The sequence below is a fragment of the Tamandua tetradactyla genome, chromosome 3 (genome assembly GCF_023851605.1).
Source record: "Tamandua tetradactyla isolate mTamTet1 chromosome 3, mTamTet1.pri, whole genome shotgun sequence".
NCBI lineage: Eukaryota > Metazoa > Chordata > Mammalia > Pilosa > Myrmecophagidae > Tamandua > Tamandua tetradactyla.
The window spans coordinates 148,289,504-148,311,528 of record NC_135329.1 but is presented as its reverse complement, the minus strand read 5'-3'; the positions used below and the strand labels follow the sequence as shown (position 1 = coordinate 148,311,528).

Here is a 22,025-nt window from a genome sequence, read left to right as displayed (position 1 = left end):
TTAAGCAGCTGGAGCTCTCACGGTGCATATCAATGCACCTGTCATTGTGGTTTGTAACAAAATTTATGACTGCGAGTACAGCGGCAGTAAACGCTTCAGTAAGGAATGAAAAGAAAAACACTTCCTAAAGCCCGACACTTTTCAGAAGTGGAAAACAGGTTCCGCGTAGGAGGAAGCGCAGGAAAAGAATTCCCTACGCCGCACTTTTCTCGGCCCTGCGCCCTGCGAGTAAGGGAATTATATAAAGTGGCCAGCGCCCGCCTCCGCCTAGTAGCTCCGGACCGCGGCGGGACCGGACGCGTGCAGCCTCGCCGGGGACCGAAGATCTGCTGCTGCCTCGGCCTCGGGATGCCGAGAGGCTCGCGGGACACACGGAGGGCTGCCGGCGCGCGCTCCCTCGCTCGCAGTGGCGGTGGAAAGAGCCGGGGGGCTTGGAGAGGGCGGGGGAAGATCTAGCGCCGCAACCCTAGTAAATCACCGACCAGTGGAGTCAGTCTGTGTGAGTTGAGAAGAGGGAGGCCATGCAGTGCTGATTGCTTCTGTTTCTCTACAAATTTTCTAAGGTTTTAGCTGATTTCGGCTCTTCTCCCTGTTTTGACTAAGCCGGGGCCTCAGAAGCCCACGCATGTCTTTCTGGTGGGCTCGATTCTTGCCTGGTCATCTCCCTAAATGCACTGGAACCGAGTGTTTCTTTCCTCCGTTTTGTTTTGCTTCTTCGGTTTTACTCAGAAGGGGATCTATTTATCGAGACACTGGGGCAACTTTCTGCCCAAGTTCTCTCCGGGTTTCAGCATGAACCTCTTCTGCCCAATGGGAAGCCTTAGATGCGCCTTCTAAATCACTCTTATTTAGTCTAAATAACTTAATACTGCGAGACACCTTGCATTTAAAGTACTGGGCTCACCCGCATTAAAGCGCCATAAATTTGAAGGCCGATGATGGGTTATCATGTAACCCGCCGCAGTTCACACCAAGGTGATCCACTTCAAAGCCGCCTTTTGTTTTGTCTTGATGTATGACTCCTGAGATGGCTACCTTGAGTTGCAGGACAGATGGAAATGTAGTGGAAATTATTTTTTTAAGTATGCCCACTCTCCACAGTTATGTGTATGTGTGTGTGTATGGGGGGGTGTTCCTTGCATTCTGTCTCTAACTCTTTTTGTAGGCTCTTCGTGTTTCTTTTGATAATATGTGGAGGCGGAACTGGAAGGAAACTGAAAATTCTCAGTGGCAGCCGGTTCTTTCTAACAATACTAAGTGAGAGGCTTTACTCCCTTTAAAGGTGGTATAATCAATGTGGCTATTGTATATGATATCCACAGCCATTCCAGGCATCTTCTCACAGTCAGAAAAGGGCACTCAGTTGTCTCCTGGGGAGCGGGAGGCCTTTTTAACACAGAAATCCTTGGCTGGATGAGAGAGGAGAGAGCTGGGACCTGAGGGAAGCCCCAGGCCCACTGGCCAGGGGGCAGGCCAAGTGGGTCAAGAGTGCTGGGAAACCAGTCTGCTCTCCTCCTGTCCCCACCAAACTCTAAGTTCTCCAAACATTCCAATCCTTGGGGGTCAAACACACTCTCCTAGGGGCAGAAGAAAGTCTGTGCAGAATTTGTGAGGTGAAGGTTACAGCTTGGGATGCCTAGGAAGGAAGATGTATATGTGGATGGGCCTAGGTGAGACTTAGGAGTTGCTCCAAGGAGGCCCAATAAAGAGGGGGCTGAGCTCTGTTTCCTGGCTTGTAAGTTATATCTCGCCGTGGTTTTCTCGAATTTAATTCCAGGCCCACCATACTCCGGGACCCAGGTACCCACGCCTGGGTGTCAGGATCAAAGCTACAAACAGCCAGAGAAACAAGCATCCCTTCCCTTTCCGCCCCCACCCAAATACACAGATTAAGCTTCCCCTCCCGCCCCCGCCATCGCTCAGAGGGTGCCCGCCCCCGTCAGGTGAAAGGAGAGGGACACAGTCCCCCTCTTGCATCTGCCCTGTGCAATTTGTCGACTCAGTAGTTTGCAAACACTAAACCGCGCTGGGGAAAGCCCCACACAAAGCGTACCCGGCCCTTCTAAAGACCAGAGCGCGCAGCCATAAGCCTTTGAAGTGACCTTTGGCTCGCGCGGCAATAACTCACCCCTTAATGAACACCCAACGGAAGCTCCTCGGAGAGATCCCGGCCCAGTAGGGCTCCTAACTTCACGTCCCGACCTCAGCTTCCCAGCCCGCCCTGGCCCAGAGGGCCACGCCACTCGCCGCCGCCCACCAGCCGGCTCGGCTGGGCCGGGCCCAGAGGGCCGCGCGACCGAGATGCGAGGTTCCCGGGCTCTCCGGCCGGTGGGTCCGGAAGCCGCTTTATATAATAGATTCACGTGGGCGGACGTCAACTTCGCCGCTTGATTATTTATTTATTTATTTATTGAAACGGGGTTCTTTAAAAGTAGGAGCGTCCCCTCAGAAGAAGGGCAAAATTGAAAGGCCACCCAGGGATGCGATCCCCTGGCGCCTGTAGCTAGATTTGTTTTCCCAGCCGCGGAGGAACAGAGTAAGTTTGCCTCTGGGGTGCGCAGTGCGCTCTGCGCTCCAGGCGCCGAGGCTGGGGAAGGGGAAGGGAACCCCAAGTTAGCCAAATTTGGACCCGCCAGAGCCCCGCCGCCTCTTCCCGCGCATCTTCCCGGTCCCACCCGCCATCGAGAACCGGCTCAACTTCAGTCTCCTGTCTACCCAGAATCGCAGGCTTTACCCTCTTCCTCTGGGCCATCAACTCAAGTGCCCCTTCCGCGGCCAGAAACTGGGGGAGCGGGAGCGAGCTGGGTCCAAGAGCTGTCAGCGAAGAGCTGGTCTTAGGCAACCTCAATCCTGCGCCCCATCCCCCACGGCACCCCGGGAAATCTCTTTAGAATCGGGTCGGCCTGAAGCCGAGGTGGGTATTGAAATTTTCGGGGAAGTTATGAGAGAGTGCTCCATGGGGCCAAATGAAATGCTGCTTGCAGTAATTGGATTCAGCTGACTAAGTTGGCAGGCGCGCAGCTCCAAGGCAGCAAGGAAAAGAAAAATGTCCAGCGACTTTTAAGTTCTGATGGAGCCAAGCAGGGGCGATTGACAAAACAACTTTATGGCTCTCCTTTGATGGCGACGCTCCTGGAAGTCGGTCCCTCTTGCCCTGTGGTCTGTCCCAACCGAGGCTCGGGGAGTGTTCCTTGCTTTCGGTGTCCCTTCACCACGGAGGCCCAGTCTGGCCCAGCCCTGTGGCAATCCCTGTGAGCGTGGAGTCACTCACTCTGGCCCCAGAAAGACCTTAATGGTGTTGCCCCCCCCCACCCCCAGCCAGGGGGACAAGTTGTCCCCAGCCAGAGTCATGGGGAGCAAGTAAACAAAAGGATAAGTGGGGTGTGGAAACCAAAATATGATTTAGTTTTTGCTCCAGGTTCTTTGGGAAGAAAGACCCAAAAGCTCCAAATCCTTTCTCTACCATCACAGCCAAAATCCTAGATTAGTGAGGGGGAGTTCAGAGGAGCCTCCCACGCACTTCTGGGCAGTTTGGGGGTTCTCGTGAATTTGGAGGGAGAGGCTTTGGTACAAGCATCTTAACCTCTCAAGAAAAACAAGCCAACAGCAAAAGGTAAAGGCATGCATGTGGGGAGCTCGCTCCAAGAACAATGCAGGGAGCTGGCTGGCCACCGAGTTTATTTTAAATACATATAAATCAACCCGTCGTGCCCAGCCCGGCAGCCCAAGACAAGGAATTAATATGACGCTCCATCTTACTTTGGCAGTGACAGTGTAAAAAAAAGTTTCTTTTTATTCATTTCATTTTTCAGCCCGTTCTCATAAATGCACATTAGTCCCCCAAATACTTTCTCCAGTCCCCAACCCCCTCACCGGAGGCCCTCCTCTAACTGCCATCACACCCGCACCCCCCCCCCAATGCAGCCGGCCACCCTCCAAGTCTGGAAAGGTAGTGTGTCCTCCTAACCTTTGGGTAAGGCGGGGAGCATCCCCACAAAGCGCACCTCCTTACGATTAATCACCGTCCTCGATGTATATGTAGAAGTGTATCTTGATCTACGCGGGCTGCCTCACCAATTGGCAATAATCAAGATCACAGATTACACAAAATAAATCATATTTAGTATCCCGCTCAGGGCAGAGAACAACCCGGCGTCCAAAGATTTCCATTTTGTCATGCAATTGCTTACCTGGATCCCAATTTATCATAAACCTGGTGTCCTCAGCCTCAGAGTGGGCGCCAGTGGGGGGCAGAGCTAGCCTTCCCCCTTTGTCTGCAGTCAACACTGTCCCAACCCTGGTCTTGCACGCTCGCAGACGCGGCCATATACCCGAGCACTCGGAATTCCCGGTAGAACAGAACCAGGCTGAGGTTCAACTACCAATAAACGCAGGAGGAACGAGTTCGTAGTCCCCGAGCTGGCTTCGCCTGCGCTGCGCGCTTGTCGGTCCACCCGCACGCCGGTAGGCTTCCAGGCCCAGAGCCGCGACCACTCGCGCCCCCACCTACTCCTGGGTTCCAGCCAAGCCCTCCCCAGCCCCCCAGAGCCCAGGGTTTGTTTTGCTTTCGGAACGTGGCCCTTACTGGATTTGGAGAGAGCCCCGGAAAACCCCTCATAGTCGGGAATACAGGCGCTGTCTTCAAATGCGAGCATATTTGTTCACGTGACCCCAAGGGAAGATTGTACTGATTGAAGCTGAAACTTTCACGCCATCCAGCCCCAGAGCTCAACCAGGCCTGGGGCCAGGAAGGAGCGGAGCAGGAAGCGAGGGACCCTGGCCCCTTTCAGGGGGCCAACGAGGGTGGGTGTGGAGCAGAAGGAAAGCTCCATCTCACAGCCCCGGCCCAACTCAGCCCCAGCCTGGCTATCGGCAGTGGAGTGGGGGCGCTTTGAATCTCCTCTCTCCAGTACCCCTGACCCTGGCCCAGCCGGCCTAATGCCGGACAGGTCCAGGAATTGGAATTTTTAGAGGCCGCCTCTCTCATAGGCGTCTCCGAGGTTGGCTGCTGAGGAGCAGGATACCTCCAGCTCATCGGCCCGACCCCGCATACGCTTTCCCTGCGGCTGGGGAGGACGCCCGGCTCTTACTCTCCCCAGACGAGGCAATTAAGTTAAGACCTAAAACAGGCTCCGGCTCTAAAGTGGAGAGCTTCCGAACCCCCAGTCCAAGCCAGGTCACCCCCGAGGACACCCACCGCTACCATCACCAGTGAGAACCAGAGAAGGCGCTGAGCAGCCTGTGGAAACCTAGGAACCTCCTCCCCTCCCTGCGCCCTGCGCTCCGGGCTCCTACCCTACTAGGTCTCGAACCGCTAAGGCGCAGGACAGCTGCCTGCCAGAACTTATGCCCCTCTGAACCTGGGCAAGGACAGTTGATGCCTCAGGCCCAGCGGCTTCCCATTCATCTCCGGGAAGGGAGGGGGCTGAAGAACCAGTCCCGGATAGACTTATCTGGTGGCCGAGGGAGCTCTATTTTAGAAAAATAAAATCAGAGCAAATGCCCATCACTTTGAATGGTTGGTTGGGATTTACCGTAACAATTCTGCATATAAGGGGAATAAAAAGAGCTAAGCCCGCAGCCAGGCCCCTGGCCAGCTAGCCGGCCTCCTATTTCTGACCCACGGCCAACCCGCACGGCCCTCCCCCTGGAATCCAGCACCACCCGGACTCTCCACCCTATCCCCGAAGTCTCTCTTTCATGGCCAGCACTGCTTCTCAGCAACATCGGCCGATGCCCTGCCGCCACCTGCAGGGTTTCCAAAGGGCAAAAGCGTCCAGCAGCCGCAGACAGGGGAGCCAGGGCGAAGGGTATCGGGTCCCCTACATCCCCACTCCAGAGGTGTGGTAAGGTCCTGGAGGTCGGGCTAGAACTGAGCCTGCCGACCTGCCATTGAGACCCTCTTTTTGTTCCACTGGCCGGGTCTGGACCGCAGCCCACTGCGGGCGTCTCTCCGAGACGGGCCGTGGGTGCACCTAGTACACCCCCACGCCGCGGACCCCGCCCCCCAGCCTCCCGCCAGGGGTTGAGCGGGCGGCCCGCAGCATGTGTTAATCCTCAGCTAAAGAGGGGGGCCGCTTTGCGGGAATTTGTCTCCAGGAAAGGATCTAAGACTTCTTCAATCGGAGCATATGTTCATAGAGCAATAAACCGGAAAGATTTACAGTCCTCGCCCGGCCCCCAACAGCCTCGCACCCTTTCAGGAATTACTTACGATGATTTATCACACCAACGCGGGCAATTGTCACACTGATAAAATAGCCCGGGTCGGTGCCCGCCAAGCCCGGGCCTTGGGAGGCTGTTGGCTGCCGGGCTGCCAGCGGGGCTGGGAAGAATTTTTGTGGGTTTCCTTTCTGGGCCTAGGAGGAGACATAGGGATGGGCTGGGATGGATGGAGTAGGGATGGGAGGGGAGCCCATTCTCATTGAGAAAAACGCAGGCAGCTCAGAGAAAGTGCCCTGAATCTGCGCCTGAGAGTCACTTGCAAAGCACATAAACATTTGTCATCTTTGAATAATTGAATTAATGTGTTATTGTTTGAATGTATAATTCATAACGGAGGAAACTTTGTCTCTGTCCTGTCGGGGAAATATACACACACTGAAAAAGAAATCAAAACACACACATACAATCCCAAAACAACATGCATACGCAGCCAGCTCCAGCTCCCCGAAATCGTCCTTAAAGCCAGTGGAGCTTTCTCGCAGCTAAAGAGAGAAGGAGGCGAAAAATGAGGCTCTCCGCTCGGGCACCCTGGCCGCAGCTGCAAGCTGAAGGAGAGTGCCCGCTGTCCCCAGCCCAGGCTCCTTCGGGCTGGGGATAGGACAGGGCGGGAGCGGAGTCGCTGGTGGGCCACCGAATCTCGTTGGAGCGCGGAAGAAAGGCTGAAGTGGGAGCGAGCAGGAGAGACAGTGTGCAGCTCGAGCCGGACTCCCTCCCCACCCACCACCCCTTCCCCGCGACCCCGGCTCTCCCACTCGGGCGGCAGGGACTTCTTTCCCCTCGTTTATTTTAGATCTTCCCCGCAGACAAAAAAAAAAAAAAAATTAAAGAGGAAGAAGGATAACTCCTCTTAGGGTAACTTAGGGTGACACAAGCAGCACAGCCTGGGTGGGGAAAGCGGGGAGTGGGAGAAGCAACTCGGAAATCATTATCTGTCGGTTAAAACCTGCCTGGGGTAAAATTTCAACTCGATTTTATAGCCTTCTATTATGACGCAAAGAAAAATTTACGACCCTCGCTTGAAAAGAGGGCCGGGGCCTTTTCTCACCGGTTTAAGAATAGGCGGCAGATGCCGTGACAGCGACCATTGTTCCCGGTAGACACAGGCGACCGGGCAACCTCGGCCCGCGTGCGCCAGGCGCGTCCCCCACCCGGGCAGGTTTTTTACAACTCCCGTTGTCTCGGAGCAGCCCGCGCGCACCCGCGCCCCTCACCCCTCGCACCCTCACCCCCCCCCCACACACACACACACACACTCGGCCGCGCTTAGTAATTTTTCATAAGTGCAAAGCTTTGCTGAACCAAAGGTCACCATACAAGCCACTAACAACTTCTCGCCGGCGCGCGGTTCCAAATCAGGAAGCAAAGGGAGCTATTTGTCAGCGGCTCTGACAGCTAAGTTCATTAAGGATTTAAATCTGAAGAAATAAAAGTCGTCAAAATATTTACCTGCCGGCCGCGCTCCCGCGCCCGCTACCGGGGGCTGGGGGTGGAGGCCCGGGGGGCGCCGCGCGGCCCCCCTCGGCGCGTGATATCCTTGGGATCCCTGCACTTTCCAAGTCGGAGAGAGCCCTTTGCGTGGCAGATTAATGACGACTCCGTGTTTCTTAAGGGACGTGCTGAATTAATTATTTCGCCAATCACGTGGTCGGGACTTGTAGAAATCTATTCTTATCATCTTCCTCGCACTTTGAAAATTCTCCCGGTTATGAAAGGCCCTCCCCCGGCTGCCGGCGAGCCCCGGCCGCCCAGCCCGGCGCGGGGGGCAGGGAGGGCTCCCCAACATGGCGGGCGGGAAGCGCCGTCTGCCGAGGGTCGCGATTTACTGTACTGTACTCCAGCGGGCTCGGCTATGGATTCGCTTCCTCCTCATCTCTGCCGGTGATTCAATACATACAACGGTACTGATGTATTGGTGGGTACAGGAGGAGCCATTAACCAGAAGACGGGCAGAGGACAATCATAAAATGTGCCTGAATATTTAAACTTATGTCTGCGCACTTATAAATACACATGTTCACGCGTCTGGGGCAAGCCCTTCCATATATTAAGGATACAGGTCTGATTTTATGCATTCTGCTCATTTCCTGTTGCGAGAATGCACCCCATCTATTTTGGGACTCCTATCTTGGCCCCTCTTCAAGGCAAGACAAGTCAGATGTGAAAAAGCCCTCCCCATATATACAGTGCACGTCACTTTCTATAGTGGGTGGCGGTATTGTTGTCTGAGGGATAGGGGAGGGAGGGGCAGGTGCTGGAGGCAGCCCTGGAAAAGTAGAAGGAGTCCAAGATTGGAGGCCAGGAGGGTCAGGTCCAAGCAGCCACCTGGCCAGCTCCACCTCGACCCAGAACCCAGCACCCATCACTCTCTGCTTGAGTTGTGAGGTGAGGTCTTCATAAGGAGCTCCTCTGAGAATTCCAAGACTAAAGGGGTGAGGTGCTGTGCAGGGGCCAAGTAGGGAGCCAAGGTGGAGTCTCCCTTTAGCCTGGCCAGTTACTTACTCAGAATATAATGCCCACTGCCTGCAGCCTGTATATAACCCCAGATTCCAAGTGCTCATAAAATATGGTGGTCAAATTGGGAGTGGGTATGTGTGTGTGTGTGGGGGGGCAGTTAATGATAGAATTGCCAAGCCTTATATTGTTCAAACTTCACACATTAGGCATACTGCAGAAAATAATAAACTGTTCATATTGAATGTTAGTTTTTAGAAGACTTATGAAGATTGCTTCTGTCCAGGCACCAAACAGAGGAGGAAGGTTTTGCTACACTTTTTATTATTTCAAATATAGATCAATGAATTACATCAAAACTACAGGCAACAATTAGTATAAATACTTTAATCAGTGGCAGCAAAACATTGGTCAATTCTATTTAAAAAGCATCTCTTGCGAACAGACACCATGAAGCTGACTGACAATGTCATCTCACAACAAAAGGCTGCAATGGACAAAATGGGCTGGGGGTCTGAGGAACAGTCTCCTCAGCAAACACTTCACTCCCCCCACCCCCAGTCAGGACTCCAATGCAGCTTTTTTTTTTTTTTTTTAACACCAAAACAAACACTTCTGGCTCATATTTGGGAGAACAAACTGAAAACAAATAATAGCAAATGGGCACTGGAGTCTTTCCATATCTAGCTTTCTCCAGAGCATGTTCCCAGATGGAAACCCATTTCCTTCCCAGTCCTGGGTGGTTGGGGGTCCTGCCCCTTCTGTGCCCCACTCCTATGGGCCCAAATGGATGCTGGGGTCCAAGAGGGACCTCAGAGTTGGAGGCTGCTCTCTGGGCCATCCAAGCTCCATTAACATTTCAAAAGGCAATCCCTCCTATCTGAGAAGGAGAGCTGAGTCTTATAAACAAAGAAGCTGTTTCTCTGATTAAGTTACTTTCCAAAGTAGTGGGGCTATGTTTGAGAAGGAGCTTGGCTTTTCTTCATGAAAACATGCCTCTCGGCTTTCCTCTAGGGGAGGGTGAAGGCAGTTAAACAGTTGTGGCATTTGGTCTGAAGCTGAGGTGAGTAACCTGAACTTCTGGGGAGGAGGAAATCTATATAATAATCTCTGTAATATATATGTAGTTGGATGTTGAGAAAATATATACGTTTTTCCCCTCCCAAGGAGAAGATTCAATGTATTCACAAATTTAAGTTTTAGGAAAGAATCTCAGCAACTTTCTAACTTGCCTAAAGATAGCAGCTCTTTTCAAATGCTACATCCAAAGACTGCTCTCCATGTTAGAGGGGAAAAAAAGAAGAGAAGGGTAGTTAGAGTCCAAAAGGTTAAGGGTTTAGAGGTCAATCCTCCTGGCTGAAATACAGCTAATCGAATAGAAAATTTGTCCTCTGGATGAACCTGATTCTGTAATTTAGCCGAACTTCAGTAAAATACCTTTTCAGCTTCTCAACGTGAGGGCGTCAGAAGAAAGACATCTTGACTATGTATGAACTCTGTGCTTTTTGTCATAGAAACAATGATTCAAATAATGCAGGAATATCCATCTTTAATATCCCGACGTGGCGATATTCAAGTATTGCCATGTGCAAGTCTGAGAGCCAGGCTCACCCCAAAGAGGAACAAAGAGCTGTCCCCAGGGTCTAATACAAAAGACTGAGGTTTGGAAGATACTTTAGAGAAATGGAATTTCAGCCTAGGGACTCCAGTGAATACCTGCCTGCAGCTCTCAGGAGACATGAAACCAAACAACATGCCTGCAGAGAAAACCTTATTTTCTCCTCATATATATATATATATATATATATATATATATATATATATAATTAGCTCTGAAACCTCCTAAAGTGTTCTAAAGCACTGAAAAAATAACCCTATTCAGGATCTACTTTCAAGCATACCCCTTCTCCCTCCCTCTTTTTGTCACTTTTCGGTAGATACAAACCCCTTCTCCCTCCCTTTTTGTCACTTTTCGGTAGATACAACCAGGAGTTTCTTTTTTGGAGCTGGAGGCTTTGAGGTTTAAACTTCGAAAACCTTGTTTCATTTGAGTCTATGGACTATGTCATTACCTTTGACTCTTTCCCCCTTATCCTTAAGGGTCAGCATTTTAGAAAAAAGAATTTTGAACCCTTCCCAGGCAAGGTATAAGAAAAATAGCTAAAAGAACATCTCTTCTGTTGTTTCAAGAGTGATTGATTCTGAAGGCAAGGAAGGGGCATGAAAACTCTCACACTTTTACAATTTCTGCTTCTAATTAATGCATTGAGAAAAACTTCTTAGATTTGTTTTGAAAAATTAAAACATCAGGGAAAAAATTGTAAATTTCTAGATTCAAATAGTTTTTTCTTTCTTTTTCAAAGCAAAACTTCCTTACCTTCCCACTTTCTTCCCACTGCATAGCCCCTCCCCCATATTGGTTATAAACCAAATCCTGTAAAAACTGCTATGTAGGGTGTATCTGGAGCATTTGGAACCCTGTTGGAACAGAAAATTCAGCCATTATCTAATGATCCAGAACATAGAGGTTTTGTTTTCTTTCCCCAGGAGGAGACTGTTGGACCATTTGTGTCTTTCTTTCTATGCCCCCCCCCCACCCCTTCCTTTAATTACCCAGAACTGGTTGTAAGCACAGAGCTAAAAATAAAAAATTTTTAAAAAGCACAAATGAAAATATATTTTAAAAAATTCAACTTTGAGTGATCCTTTGCTTCTCTCTGAAGGGCCTCTATACACAGTTCTGGGGAGCGGGAAGGGGTGGAGTTCAAAATGCCGATTAAAGCCAGAAATCAGTCCACTCATCTCTGATTCTGTTCCCTGAAACTCTGCCCCTTTCACCATCCTAAGAATTTTTGGCATGAAAGAGTCAGTTATCTCTGTACTCCATTTCCCAACAAATAAATATTTAAGCAAATACAATCTAAACATAAAATAACCCGTTTCCACTTCCTTCTTAGACTCATTTCTTTGGGCACGGGACCACTAGGAGCAAAACATTTTTTATCAAACTGGGAAATATACAGACAACCCAGAAAGTTCAGAAATCCTGGCCAGCTCTCCTGCTTCCACTGAAAGCACCTAACACAGGGGTGGCCAACTTTCTGCCTTGACTCCCCCATATTCACTAAACCACAAAGCTCCCTGGAGAGGTGGAGTGGGAGAGAATGTCCAAATTCATACTGGGTTAAAGCATCCAACCTTCATTTGCAAATTCAAAATCCAACAGTGGGGATTTTCATGAATTTAATGACTCTCCAAGGTTTTATGTTCTCAGTAGCTCCTGCCTTATAATAATATACTTAGAGAATCCCGCCCCCCTCCCACCCCTATCCCTGCTCCAGGGAGAGGGCAGCCCTCTGGCAGGATGCTAACCTAGTCCGAGGGCGGCCTGTGTGTCCCAGGTCCACCCCACAGTACCTTAGAGCCCAGCGAGGTGACAACAGGCCCGGCTGCCCCGCAGCTTCGGCTCGGCCGGGAGCGGGAGCGCAGGGAGGGATAGGCCCAGGGTCCCCACTTCTATAACGTCGTCAGATCCGTGTGGTGGTCCTTGGCCAGTGGCTGCAAATGCTGGCCTGGGGCGGCTGAGGAGGAGCAGGAGGAAGAGGACGATGACGAGGAGGAAGACGAGGAGGAGGAGGATCTGCCTTTGGTGTTGGGCAGCTTGTGGTCTTTTTTCCACTTCATCCTCCGGTTCTGGAACCAGATCTTGATCTGGCGCTCGGACAGACACAGGGTGTGAGCGATTTCAATCCGACGGCGCCGCGTCAGATACCTGTTAAAATGGAATTCCTTTTCCAGTTCTAGAACTTGCTGTCGGGTATAGGCTGTCCGGGACCGCTTGGGCTCCCCGCCGGTGTAGTTGGGGTTCACTGCGAGACAAAACAGACAGCCACAGCCAGGTCAGCGCCGGGCCACCGGTAAGGCCACCGCGACTCACTTCCTGGCGCGCCCGGAGGCCCGCGGCCCACCCCGCGCGCTCCCAAGCTCGCTCGCTTCCTCCCTCCCGCCCTCCCTCCCTGGCGCACAAGCTCACTGCTTCCCACCCCCTCACACCCACCCACTCCTCCAGGCTCTCAGCGCGGGGAATCCCCAAATCCTATCTCCCCGGCCCACCGCGAGCTCCGGAAGCCCTAAGCATTTTGGAAAAACCCCTCCACTCCACCGTGTTCCCTCCGCTTTGAAAATGGAGTCCTCCCCCACCCCACCTCCATCTCCACCCCCTTTTGCGCCCACAGCCAAGCAGTCAGCCACATGGTCCCGGCCTGCTCCCTCAGCTATAAAAATTTATGGAGAGAGTAACTGTGGCGCCCACTGAAGTCCCACACACTCCCACCCACTCGCAGCCCAATGCCCCGGGCTAAGGCCGCGGTTCCGGCGGGCTGGGGTAGGTACGCAGAGGTCGCTGGGCCTGCGCCTTACCCGAATTCACGTGCACCTTCTTCATCCAGGGGTAGACCACTGCCGGCTGCTTGAGTGCCGTCCCGGGAGGTGGCTGCTTGGGGCCGCCGGGCTGACTGCAGGCCCGGGGCCCCGCGGGCGGGGGCGCCGAGGGCGCCGGGCACGGCTCTCCCGGGGCGCCGTAGTGGCCGCCGGGGCCGCTCGGTTCCTGTCCGTGACCCCGCGCCGACAGCGCGGAACCCGGCCCCGGGCCGCCGCCTCCAAAAGGCTGCTCACCGAAGTCGGGCCGCGAGTAGAGCCCCGGGGGCTGGAAGTCGGCGCCCTGCGCGCCGCCGCCGTAGTAGTCAGCTCCCTGCTCGCCTAGGTAGCCACCTTGCAAGTATTCCTCGCACGGAGGGAACTTGGGGTCCACATACTTGGAGTTCACCATATACGAACTCATGGCCATTAATTTCAGAAGGTAGAAAATACTAATTTTTCTCGTGTTGTCTTTTTTTCTCCTTCCATAGGGCCCTCCTACTTGCTGTCAACTGAATAAAGTTGGGCGGCCATGTGACCAGGCCAGCCAATGGCGAGGGAGCGAGTTTATCACCGGGGTGGTGAGCATCTCATAATTTTCACAAATTTAACTAAATAACATACGTGTAATCAAGTGACTCGCCAAGGCACATTTGAGGGCCCTGACAGATGTTAATGATGTTCCAATTTCCAGAATCTCCTTTCCCCACAGGTAATTCCACCTTTTGTCTGCCACTGACTTTGCTAACCTCCCGTGCCTCTCCACTCACCCCCCCTCCGAAAGTAGCCCCCCAAACTCGGCAGAGTTCAAGGGGGGATGAGCCTACAGGCGGGGCACTGTGGGAAGGGTGAACCCGGGAGGAAGCCTCTGAGTTGGGCAGAAGGCCCCAGGCCGGCAGAGCTGCTGCCCGCCCAGCCCGCAGGATAAGGGACTCTGTCATACAAAGCCCACGTCCCGGCTTTGTCCTCATCAGGGTCACCCAAAAGTTACCAGAATCCCGTCAGCCTGAATCAAATTAGGCAATGAGTAACAGTCAAGCTTTCTGCCGGTACCCAGGCGCTGGTGTCCCAGCAAAAGCCCGATCTCGCTGCTGTGGCAAGAGGCCGCCACTGCCCCAGCCAATGCAGGCACTGAGGGGTGAACCAGAGAGGTGGTGAAGGTACCCCTACCTCACCCAAAAGCACCCCATAGGCCCCACAGGCCTTCTTCCCATGCCGGGTCCTAAAGGCCAGCAAGCCGGCACTAAGCACCCTCGGACTTCATGCCCCTAGGAGTAAGAGCTGGGGTTGAGATTAGCTGGCTTCCTACCTCACACTCCAGCCCCCGCTCCCCACCCCAAAGCTAGCCCTTGGGTCTTGCATTCAGTTAATTTGGGGTTCTTTGCAGTGCCCACAGGAGCCTCTGTTTAAAGGTGAGAAGCTTCTCCAGGAAACGGCCGCTGTATGTCACCAGGCACAGTCGCTTCTCCTGGAGTCCAAGGTAATCAAACAGAAAGAGGCGACTGACCAGTGCTGGCAGCGGCTCGCCTCTAACTGGGACTCAGGTTATTTCGGAAAGACGTGAAGTTTTTGCATCGACCATATATTCCCCTAGAATCGAATCTGTGACTATGTGGATACCACACAAATTCGGTTCTACAGGGTATATATAGACAACGTTACAACCTCCAAGTCCCACCCAGAAGGGGTACCCAGCCTCTTCTTCCAAGCCACCACCGGCCGACGCAGCCATCCGCTGCAGAGGAGGTTCAGGTAGCCTAAGGGGCTTGGTGACAATTTGCAGCAACGAGTTCCCCTCATCCATGTGTCAGAGCTGGGGTTACCGAGCAGCCAGGACATTCTTCTTAAGATAGAAAAGAGAAAAAAAAAATCTATCCCAGAGATGGCAGCTTTATTATCCCCCTCTAGGGATCTAAATACCCACACCCACCCCCATTATCAAGCTGAATTTTCCAGAAAGCATCAGCGGCAAAAGGGGGAAATATCCTTTGTCCGTTTCCTCCTTTTACTACCTCTGGTCTAGCTAAGCCAAGTTGGGTGCTGCCAAAGCTAGTTCTTCAAGAAGTCGCGCCTTTACCTTCCTGGGCCCTGGGCCCGGCTGGCTACTCAGTCCTGCTGCTGCTTCTGCAGACCCCGAGGCAAGCGCTGCTCGCAGGCACCGAGCCGCTCTGGATTGGGGCCGGCGCTCTAATGGTGAAGGGCAGGGCTAGGGGTCATTCGAAATCATTTACAAACATATCACAAAGTTTCATTATTTTTGCTTTGCCGACAGCAGCACACAAGAGCACAAAAGTTCACGAATTGCACCCGCCCCAGCCCCTCGGCGCTGTCCTGAGCTCTCTCCTCGGTTCAGGCACCGAGGGCGCAGACGCACTCACGGCCGGGACGGATTTCAGCAGCAGAGGGATGCCCCGGCTCGAGTGAGGGTTCCTGGATCCCTGAGGGTTTTTGTTTGTTTGTTTGTTTGTTAATCCTTGGGTTGTTTTGACTTTTTCCATGATATAAAAATAGTTTCAAGCCTCAGCCTGGACCCGGTATGGTGGGTCAGAGAGAACACTCTCTTCCCCAGGCTGACCAAAATAGGCTGCCCACTCCTATCCTGCACTCCGCACCACCACCACCACCTCGCCCCAATCTTTTGATTTTGCTGCTTTAGCTATTTCGCAGGGATTTTCTGGGGCCAATTTTAACAAGGGCTCCAGGCTGCTTCACCCCAATCCTCTTGTCTCAGGAAAGTCTCCCAACCCCCACCCCCACCCCCCCACCCCCACCCCCACCCCCGCAAATTGTCCCTAATGCCAAACGTTTCCACGAATCCACCTTTCTGGGGTCACTGGGCCTGGACTTTATCCAGACAGAACGGGGGAGCCCGCTGGGCTGGGTCTGCGCTGAGTGAGGGTGCACATTTTCATATTTGTTAGACGCTGTGACCTGCATTTCACCTTATTGCTCGACTTGTTCAGACAGGTCAAAGCCAACGAGTTATTGATGAACAAAAGCGTTAAATATTCACCTCCCGCTCAACTGCCCATACAAATGCTTTTGATCTTTCAGGCTTTTTGTGCCGTGTTCAGCTACAGGGCGCTGATGTGCTTTTGCAAGCCAGGAGCCTTCGCAAAGATAAGCGCCCAGAATGGTTGGGGGTGGGGGTGGGGGAGCGGAGAGGCAAAGCCAGGCGTTCTTGGGGACGCCAGATTTTCCAGCTTGGAGTCCTGAACCCGTTTCATTTGAGCCCGCCTGGATCACAAAAGGGAACTACACGCTGGGTGGCATCTCTAGTACTCTGGGTGAGAGCCACCCTCAGAGAGTTGACCACGTTGCCCAGCCCCGCAGGTCAGTGAAACCTGGCCCTGAGCCAAGCCCCAGTCTCTCTGACCATGGAAAGAGGGTGTCTGTTTCCTGCCCCCCTGGCATATTCAAGCTCTCTTTAAGCCAGACTCACTGCCATTATGCAGTGAGAGAGAGATCGCTGTTGTTTTTCTTGACTGTCCCGCCCATTTATTTTTACATTACTACCATCACCTTAATTAGGCGGTTCTTCTGGAGACTTCATAGGTCTTCTCAAATATATACCTGTCTCCCTTGACACATGCAACCCGGAAAGATCCAAACTTCTGAGCCTAGGACCTTAGAAGTTTCTGCCCCCACTGCACCCCCCAACCAGCTCCCTCTGTTTTAGGAGCTGCAGTTAGAGAAGCAAAGGTGAATGAAAAAACCGTACACCCTATTCTCTCAGCTTGTGCACCCAGCCCAGAACCAACCCTGCTGCGGCTGGGGCCAGGGGAGGGGCAAGGAGAGATCTACACCTAAAGCTCAGAATTCGAAGTTGTTCCCAGAAGCCGGTCAACTACTCACACCCTCAGCCATAGAAGGTTGTCTTTTTTTTCTTTTTTCTTTTTTAATTAAAAAACAACAAAACAAAACAGGAAATGGTTGGGCCGGAATGGACCTGGTTGATCTGAGCTGGGCTGCGGAGGGGGCTTGCATTCCCTCCGCGTTTACTGTTGGTTAACAGAGTTGGTTGTGGCAAGAGGCAACGCCGCAACTCGCTAATAGGACGGGCTGCTAATTAGCTGCAAGCTCTTAACAGAAGCGTCGCTGCAGCAGGGCTGCACCTGTGCAAGCCGGAGAGGTCTGGGAAGGCCCCGTAAAGTTCGGGGAAGCCCGAAAACATACAGGCGAGGCCCGGGGCGTGTTCCTTTGGGCAGGTGACTTGGAACTAGGCTGCTGAAAAGCTTTTCAGGGGCCCAATTTAGAGATTCCACCTCCTGGAGAGAACTTTCCTTGCATCCCCAGGCCTGGAGATTTAGGTACATTCTTTCACCAGCCCACTCTGCTAGAGTGGCTTTTCCCCCCACTACCTCCCCAGCTATCCGTACAGCCTCTTCGCGATTCGGAAGAAACGGGAAGATACTTACAGAAGCCGTCTCTCGTGGTCCCGAACCTGTTACAATAAAAACGGGGGTCATTTAAATTTCACAGGATAATAAAGCAGAGATGGATGATACACAGAAAAATGACAAGGCCCAGACACCCCACCCAATACCTAGACCTCCCTGCTCCGGGGTGCCCGCCTCCAGGAACTGCGCAAAGTTCTCTGCAGAGCCGCAGTCCGCAGTCCTGAAGGGCAGACCCACAGAGTTTGAGAGTGTGGGCCCCATCACCTCCCCCACTCCACGCGCCCTTGAACAAAACCTTACTGGTTGCTTGGCCCGAGTCAGTCTGCCTATGACAGGGTTTCCCCAGTGGGAAAACGGGAAGCCAGGCGAAAATGGGCCTTTGTGTGTTTCGTTCTGTGCAACCGGCAGGGTTGGTGCAGATCCACTGGAGAAGGGGCACTCGCTCCATCTGCCTGCCCCAGTCTCCGTCCTTCTTGCGCTGGGAGTAATACAGCCCCCTTTTCCAGTTTCAGATTGGTTTCAAATTCTCAGCCCCAACAGTGCCCCCAAACCTCTCTTCTCCTCCCAAAAGAAAGCCCAGGCATGGCTGGGACTTGTCTTTCACTTCAGCTCCAATTCAAAACAAAGAACAATTTCCAAGGGAAATAAGGACCCAAATGATAATCACGGAGGAGAAAAATCAATGAGTTTAAAGGTAAATGGTAATGCTTTAGATTGTTATCCAGCTCCAAGAGTATGACATCAATTTTTCAGCTTTGCTGCTAGAGAACCCAGGAAACAATCTTACAAAGCAGTGGTCCTCACAGATGCTGGTGCCCAGCTTTAAGTTTTCGGTTTTATTCCAGGATGGCAGACTTCTCTGAGAAATCTCAGGGGCAAAGCCAGACTCTCTACCCAGAGTACCACTGCTTTATTCCACTTCTAAAGCAGACGCTCCACTATCGGGAGGAGAGAGACAGTAGGTTCATCTTGTGGGGTGGGAGCCCTGGATTCCTAACATGGAGAAAAGTTGGATTCCTTTTCTGTTTTCTAATTTAGTTTAGGCTAAATTTAGAATTAACTTCATTTGGACTTCTCTCACCCCAGGTAGAAAAAAAAAGGAAAAAAAAAAACAGCAGAAAATTTCCTACCTCTGAAGTTGTCTCACAAAAAGTAATAAGTGACTTACTGTTTTTCTCACCCAGTGGTCAGGGAAGCTGGGAGTAGAACTGTCTCCTTCTGAACTGGACACTGGCTGGAACCTCTCACTTTCCTATCGCTGCTCCAGGAACCAAGCATCTGCACTTGTATGCTCTTAACCTAATTTATGGTGGGAATTATATTTTGGCTTGTCAAGTCTCAAGCCATAAAACAAAGTTTATTGGAATCACGTGCTTGTAAATAGCCACTCAGGTTCCATCGCTGCAGAACCATAAATAACCTTCTGCTTTAAACTTTTATCCGCTAAATAAAGGTTCAGTGCAACTGTTCCTTCAGATTTAAATAGTTCCAAATATCCAGGATGCAAGGGAGGTCATATTCATATCAATACCCTGGGCTTTTCAAACAGCATCTTTTCACAGAAGGCTGTTTAAGTTGGGAGATAGTGCTATTTGGAAAAGGCTGGTTGGTGGGCATGTCTTATGATTCTTGGCTGCAATCGCTGTGAGTACCATCAACTCCTTTATTTCAATTCTTTTCTAGCTCTAGATATGCTAAACAAATAAAGAAGAAAATCAAGGTCCACTTCTTGCTTGCTTATACCAGAAGCTGGAAATTATTTGAGATTTTCTTCAAGCTTCAGTAGAGAACTGAGTCGGTAGGGAGAGGCTGGGTGGGCTGGGGGGGGGGGTGGCAGTTGGAATGAATACTTGGCTGCATATTGTTGTGGATGGGTTTAGGGAAAGTTGAAGGTAGCCACATGCCTACAGTTTTCTATGATTCGCTTAGATCTGAAAGGGAAGACTTCTCAAGTGACCAAACTGCTTAAAACAGCAAAACTTGGGGTTTGGTAAAGTGAGAAAGTGGAGAATAGCCCCATCGAAATCTATGGCCACTGAAGCTCTAAAGAAGGTTATAAAACAATAAAACAGCCGTGGTGTGAAGGAGACAGGGTGTGAGGGAGCAAATGAGGCTCTCAAGGGACCCAAGCCCAGGAAGTTAGATGTCCCCGCTCCCACAGTGTCCCCAACCACACGGCTTAGGGCTCATGGGTCACTGGGGGCCCAAACCTAGGTGGCATCCTGACTTCCTTGGCACTGACACCCCCACCAGAGGGAGAGCCCAAAAAAGGAAGCAGGAGCGCACTGTCCTGCTGAGAAAGCCAAGAAAAGGGGCTTGGGCCTGAGCGCTGCTCTACAGGAGAATGCCACATTCCCTGCTTGGGGGGAGGGAGGGTAGGAAAGAGGTCCCTAGCTCCCACCAAGGGGCAATAATAAAAAAGATAATTGACTCCCAGCACTCTTCAATAGCCAGCAGGAGTTAGCCACCAAACAGTGTGAAAATGTGTGATTTCGTCCATTCGATTTAAATAACGGATGTTCTATGTAGATTGTAGAGCACACACACATCTATGATTCCTAAATCAAATTCGGCTGGAACAATGTCCATTAGCAAGTCCCATCAAGCCCAGGAAAGAGATCCTCTTTGCATCCTAATTTCCACCCATTCTCCCTGCATTTCTAAACCCATTTTCTGAGTTGACTTTCATTAGCTAGAAGCCAGGGGCTGTTTGCCCAGACAATACGGCCTCCATTTCTCCTTTATTCCATTAGTCACTTAAGACTTTTTTCTCTTTTACTTGGGAGCATTTTTTTTTTTTTTTGGGCAAAAATAAACCCTTTAACTATGGGTTCTGATTCTGTCAGTACCAAATCAGCAGTTTCAAAATTAATTCCAGACACACACAAATTCAAGGCATGAGAGGTGAAAAAAAAGCTTTCTTTATTTGTCCTTAAATTAACCAAAAATAACTGAGGTATGACTTTCTAGGCAAATGTGATGAGCTTTTTATGGGCGTGGGCAGAAGAGAAAACGGAGCCCAGGAGGCGGTATTTGGAACAGTGCCTAGCACCTAGTGAGGGCCAACAGATTGGTTTTTTGTGTTTTTTTTGATGAAAAGTTGGTGATTAGGACTGACTTGCAGCCTTCACTGTGACTTGTATAAGAATGTGAATAAAATTACACAGCCTACTCTGTATATTCAGACAATTACAAGAAAGTGACTAGCTATGACCACGGAAAGGGAAGAAAGAAAAGTAATACACTGAGGCAGATATCTGTGATGATTTTCTAATCCTAGGACAGAAAGGTAAAGTGATCAAGGACAGAGTAAGAGCCCACGTTGCTGCAGTCTTTCCTTGCCCCTTGTACCACGTCCTGGGCTTCTGTGGATGAAAGAGAGCGTGAACATGGGGAAGAGAAAACTCAGTCTCCTGAGAAGACTGAGCACAAGAGGAAGAGCAGAGCTAACACGCCAATTTGCCGGGGGTGGGGTGGGGAGGGTGGGGGGGGTGGCAGAAGTCTTTCCAAAGGCTGATCCAAGGACTTTCAATGGTGGTACTAGTGATGGAAGAGAAGGAGAGGAAGGAGAAGTTGAAGTCTTCCTAAAAAACCTGTAAGGAATAAGTTTCTGGTTAAAGAAAGGCTCAGCACTATCACCGTCTGTTTGGCTGGAAATTCCAGTCTAAGAAATTCCTGCCCAGTGAGCTCCCCAATTAGACCCCTTGTAGGGCTCTTCTAAACCAGAAGCCAGAATGGCCCCTGGGAAGGAGAGAGTGAAGGGCCCTAGGAGGCAGCAGCTACACTCCAAATGGATGCTGCAATGGAGGCCAGTTCTCTGCCCACACTAAGGACCCTACTAAATGGCCCCAGGAAAGAAAGTTCTGATTTTGACCCCTGGGACCTCTAGCTTGGAAGTAATGTTGAGCTCTCCTCACAAGCTATCTGCACAGCCAGAAGGGATGGGTGAAGATGGGGTTTTAGATGAACTCACTAGGCCAGGGATAGATGGAGGAAGGAGACTGCCCAGGGCCAGCACTTAGAGATGCATGCTGGGGATAGGGTTGGAGAAGGGCTGAGCAGCACAACCCAAGAGGGAGGAATATGTGATTACTTATTCCTGGCACTACACTCTATCACTGAAAGAGGAACAGTTACCCCATCTCCCCTACTCTCACAATGGAGTCTGCTAACTGGAGCTCTGTCTTCCTCTGGGAGGAAGGGATGACCCTGAAAAGAAATGCCAATAGTGTGAACTGGGCCCTAGGGCAGGATTGCTAAGGTGGGGTCAGGGGCTGGTCTTGCTGTCCAAGTCCTGGGAAAACAGAAGTTAGATATGGGGAGGATCTGGGAGCTATGGCACCACACTGAGCCAGGGTATATGCATTTTGAGAGAAAATCTGTCTGACCCAGGTGGACTCCTGGTTAAGCAAGAGAAGCAATTCAGCCAAGGGCTGTGGTGGCCACCTTGGGAAAAGTCTTCAGGCAGACTTTCAAGAGACTGAAGACAGAGTTCTTGCTGTGGGGCTCCAGAGGCCACAAAAGAATCAACTA

At 51.5% G+C, this 22,025-nt stretch overlaps 1 protein-coding gene and 1 long non-coding RNA gene across 6 annotated transcripts in view; one reads left to right on the top strand and one right to left on the bottom strand.

The window, feature by feature from the left end:
• Positions 1–22,025, top strand: part of LOC143677795 (uncharacterized) — a 27,676-nt gene extending 5,651 nt beyond the window's left edge. For 2 of the 5 annotated variants that reach the window (XR_013172878.1, XR_013172873.1), the window contains 5 exons: positions 13,584–13,804; positions 14,480–14,572; positions 18,677–18,778; positions 19,176–19,290; positions 21,885–22,025. This is a non-coding gene — a long non-coding RNA (uncharacterized LOC143677795). Of the gene's footprint in view, positions 1–13,583; positions 13,805–14,479; positions 14,573–15,364; positions 15,493–18,676; positions 18,779–19,175; positions 19,291–21,884 lie in introns of those variants that run through there. The other 3 variants (XR_013172875.1, XR_013172876.1, XR_013172877.1) reach the window with 3 other exon arrangements.
• Positions 10,646–13,892, bottom strand: HOXD4 (homeobox D4). Its single transcript, XM_077154246.1, has 2 exons — positions 13,096–13,892; positions 10,646–12,545 (listed from the first exon to the last, which is right to left on the bottom strand). Exons 1-2 carry the CDS (start codon positions 13,520–13,522, stop codon positions 12,193–12,195), a joined length of 780 nt encoding a protein of 259 aa, XP_077010361.1. The 5' UTR covers positions 13,523–13,892; the 3' UTR covers positions 10,646–12,192.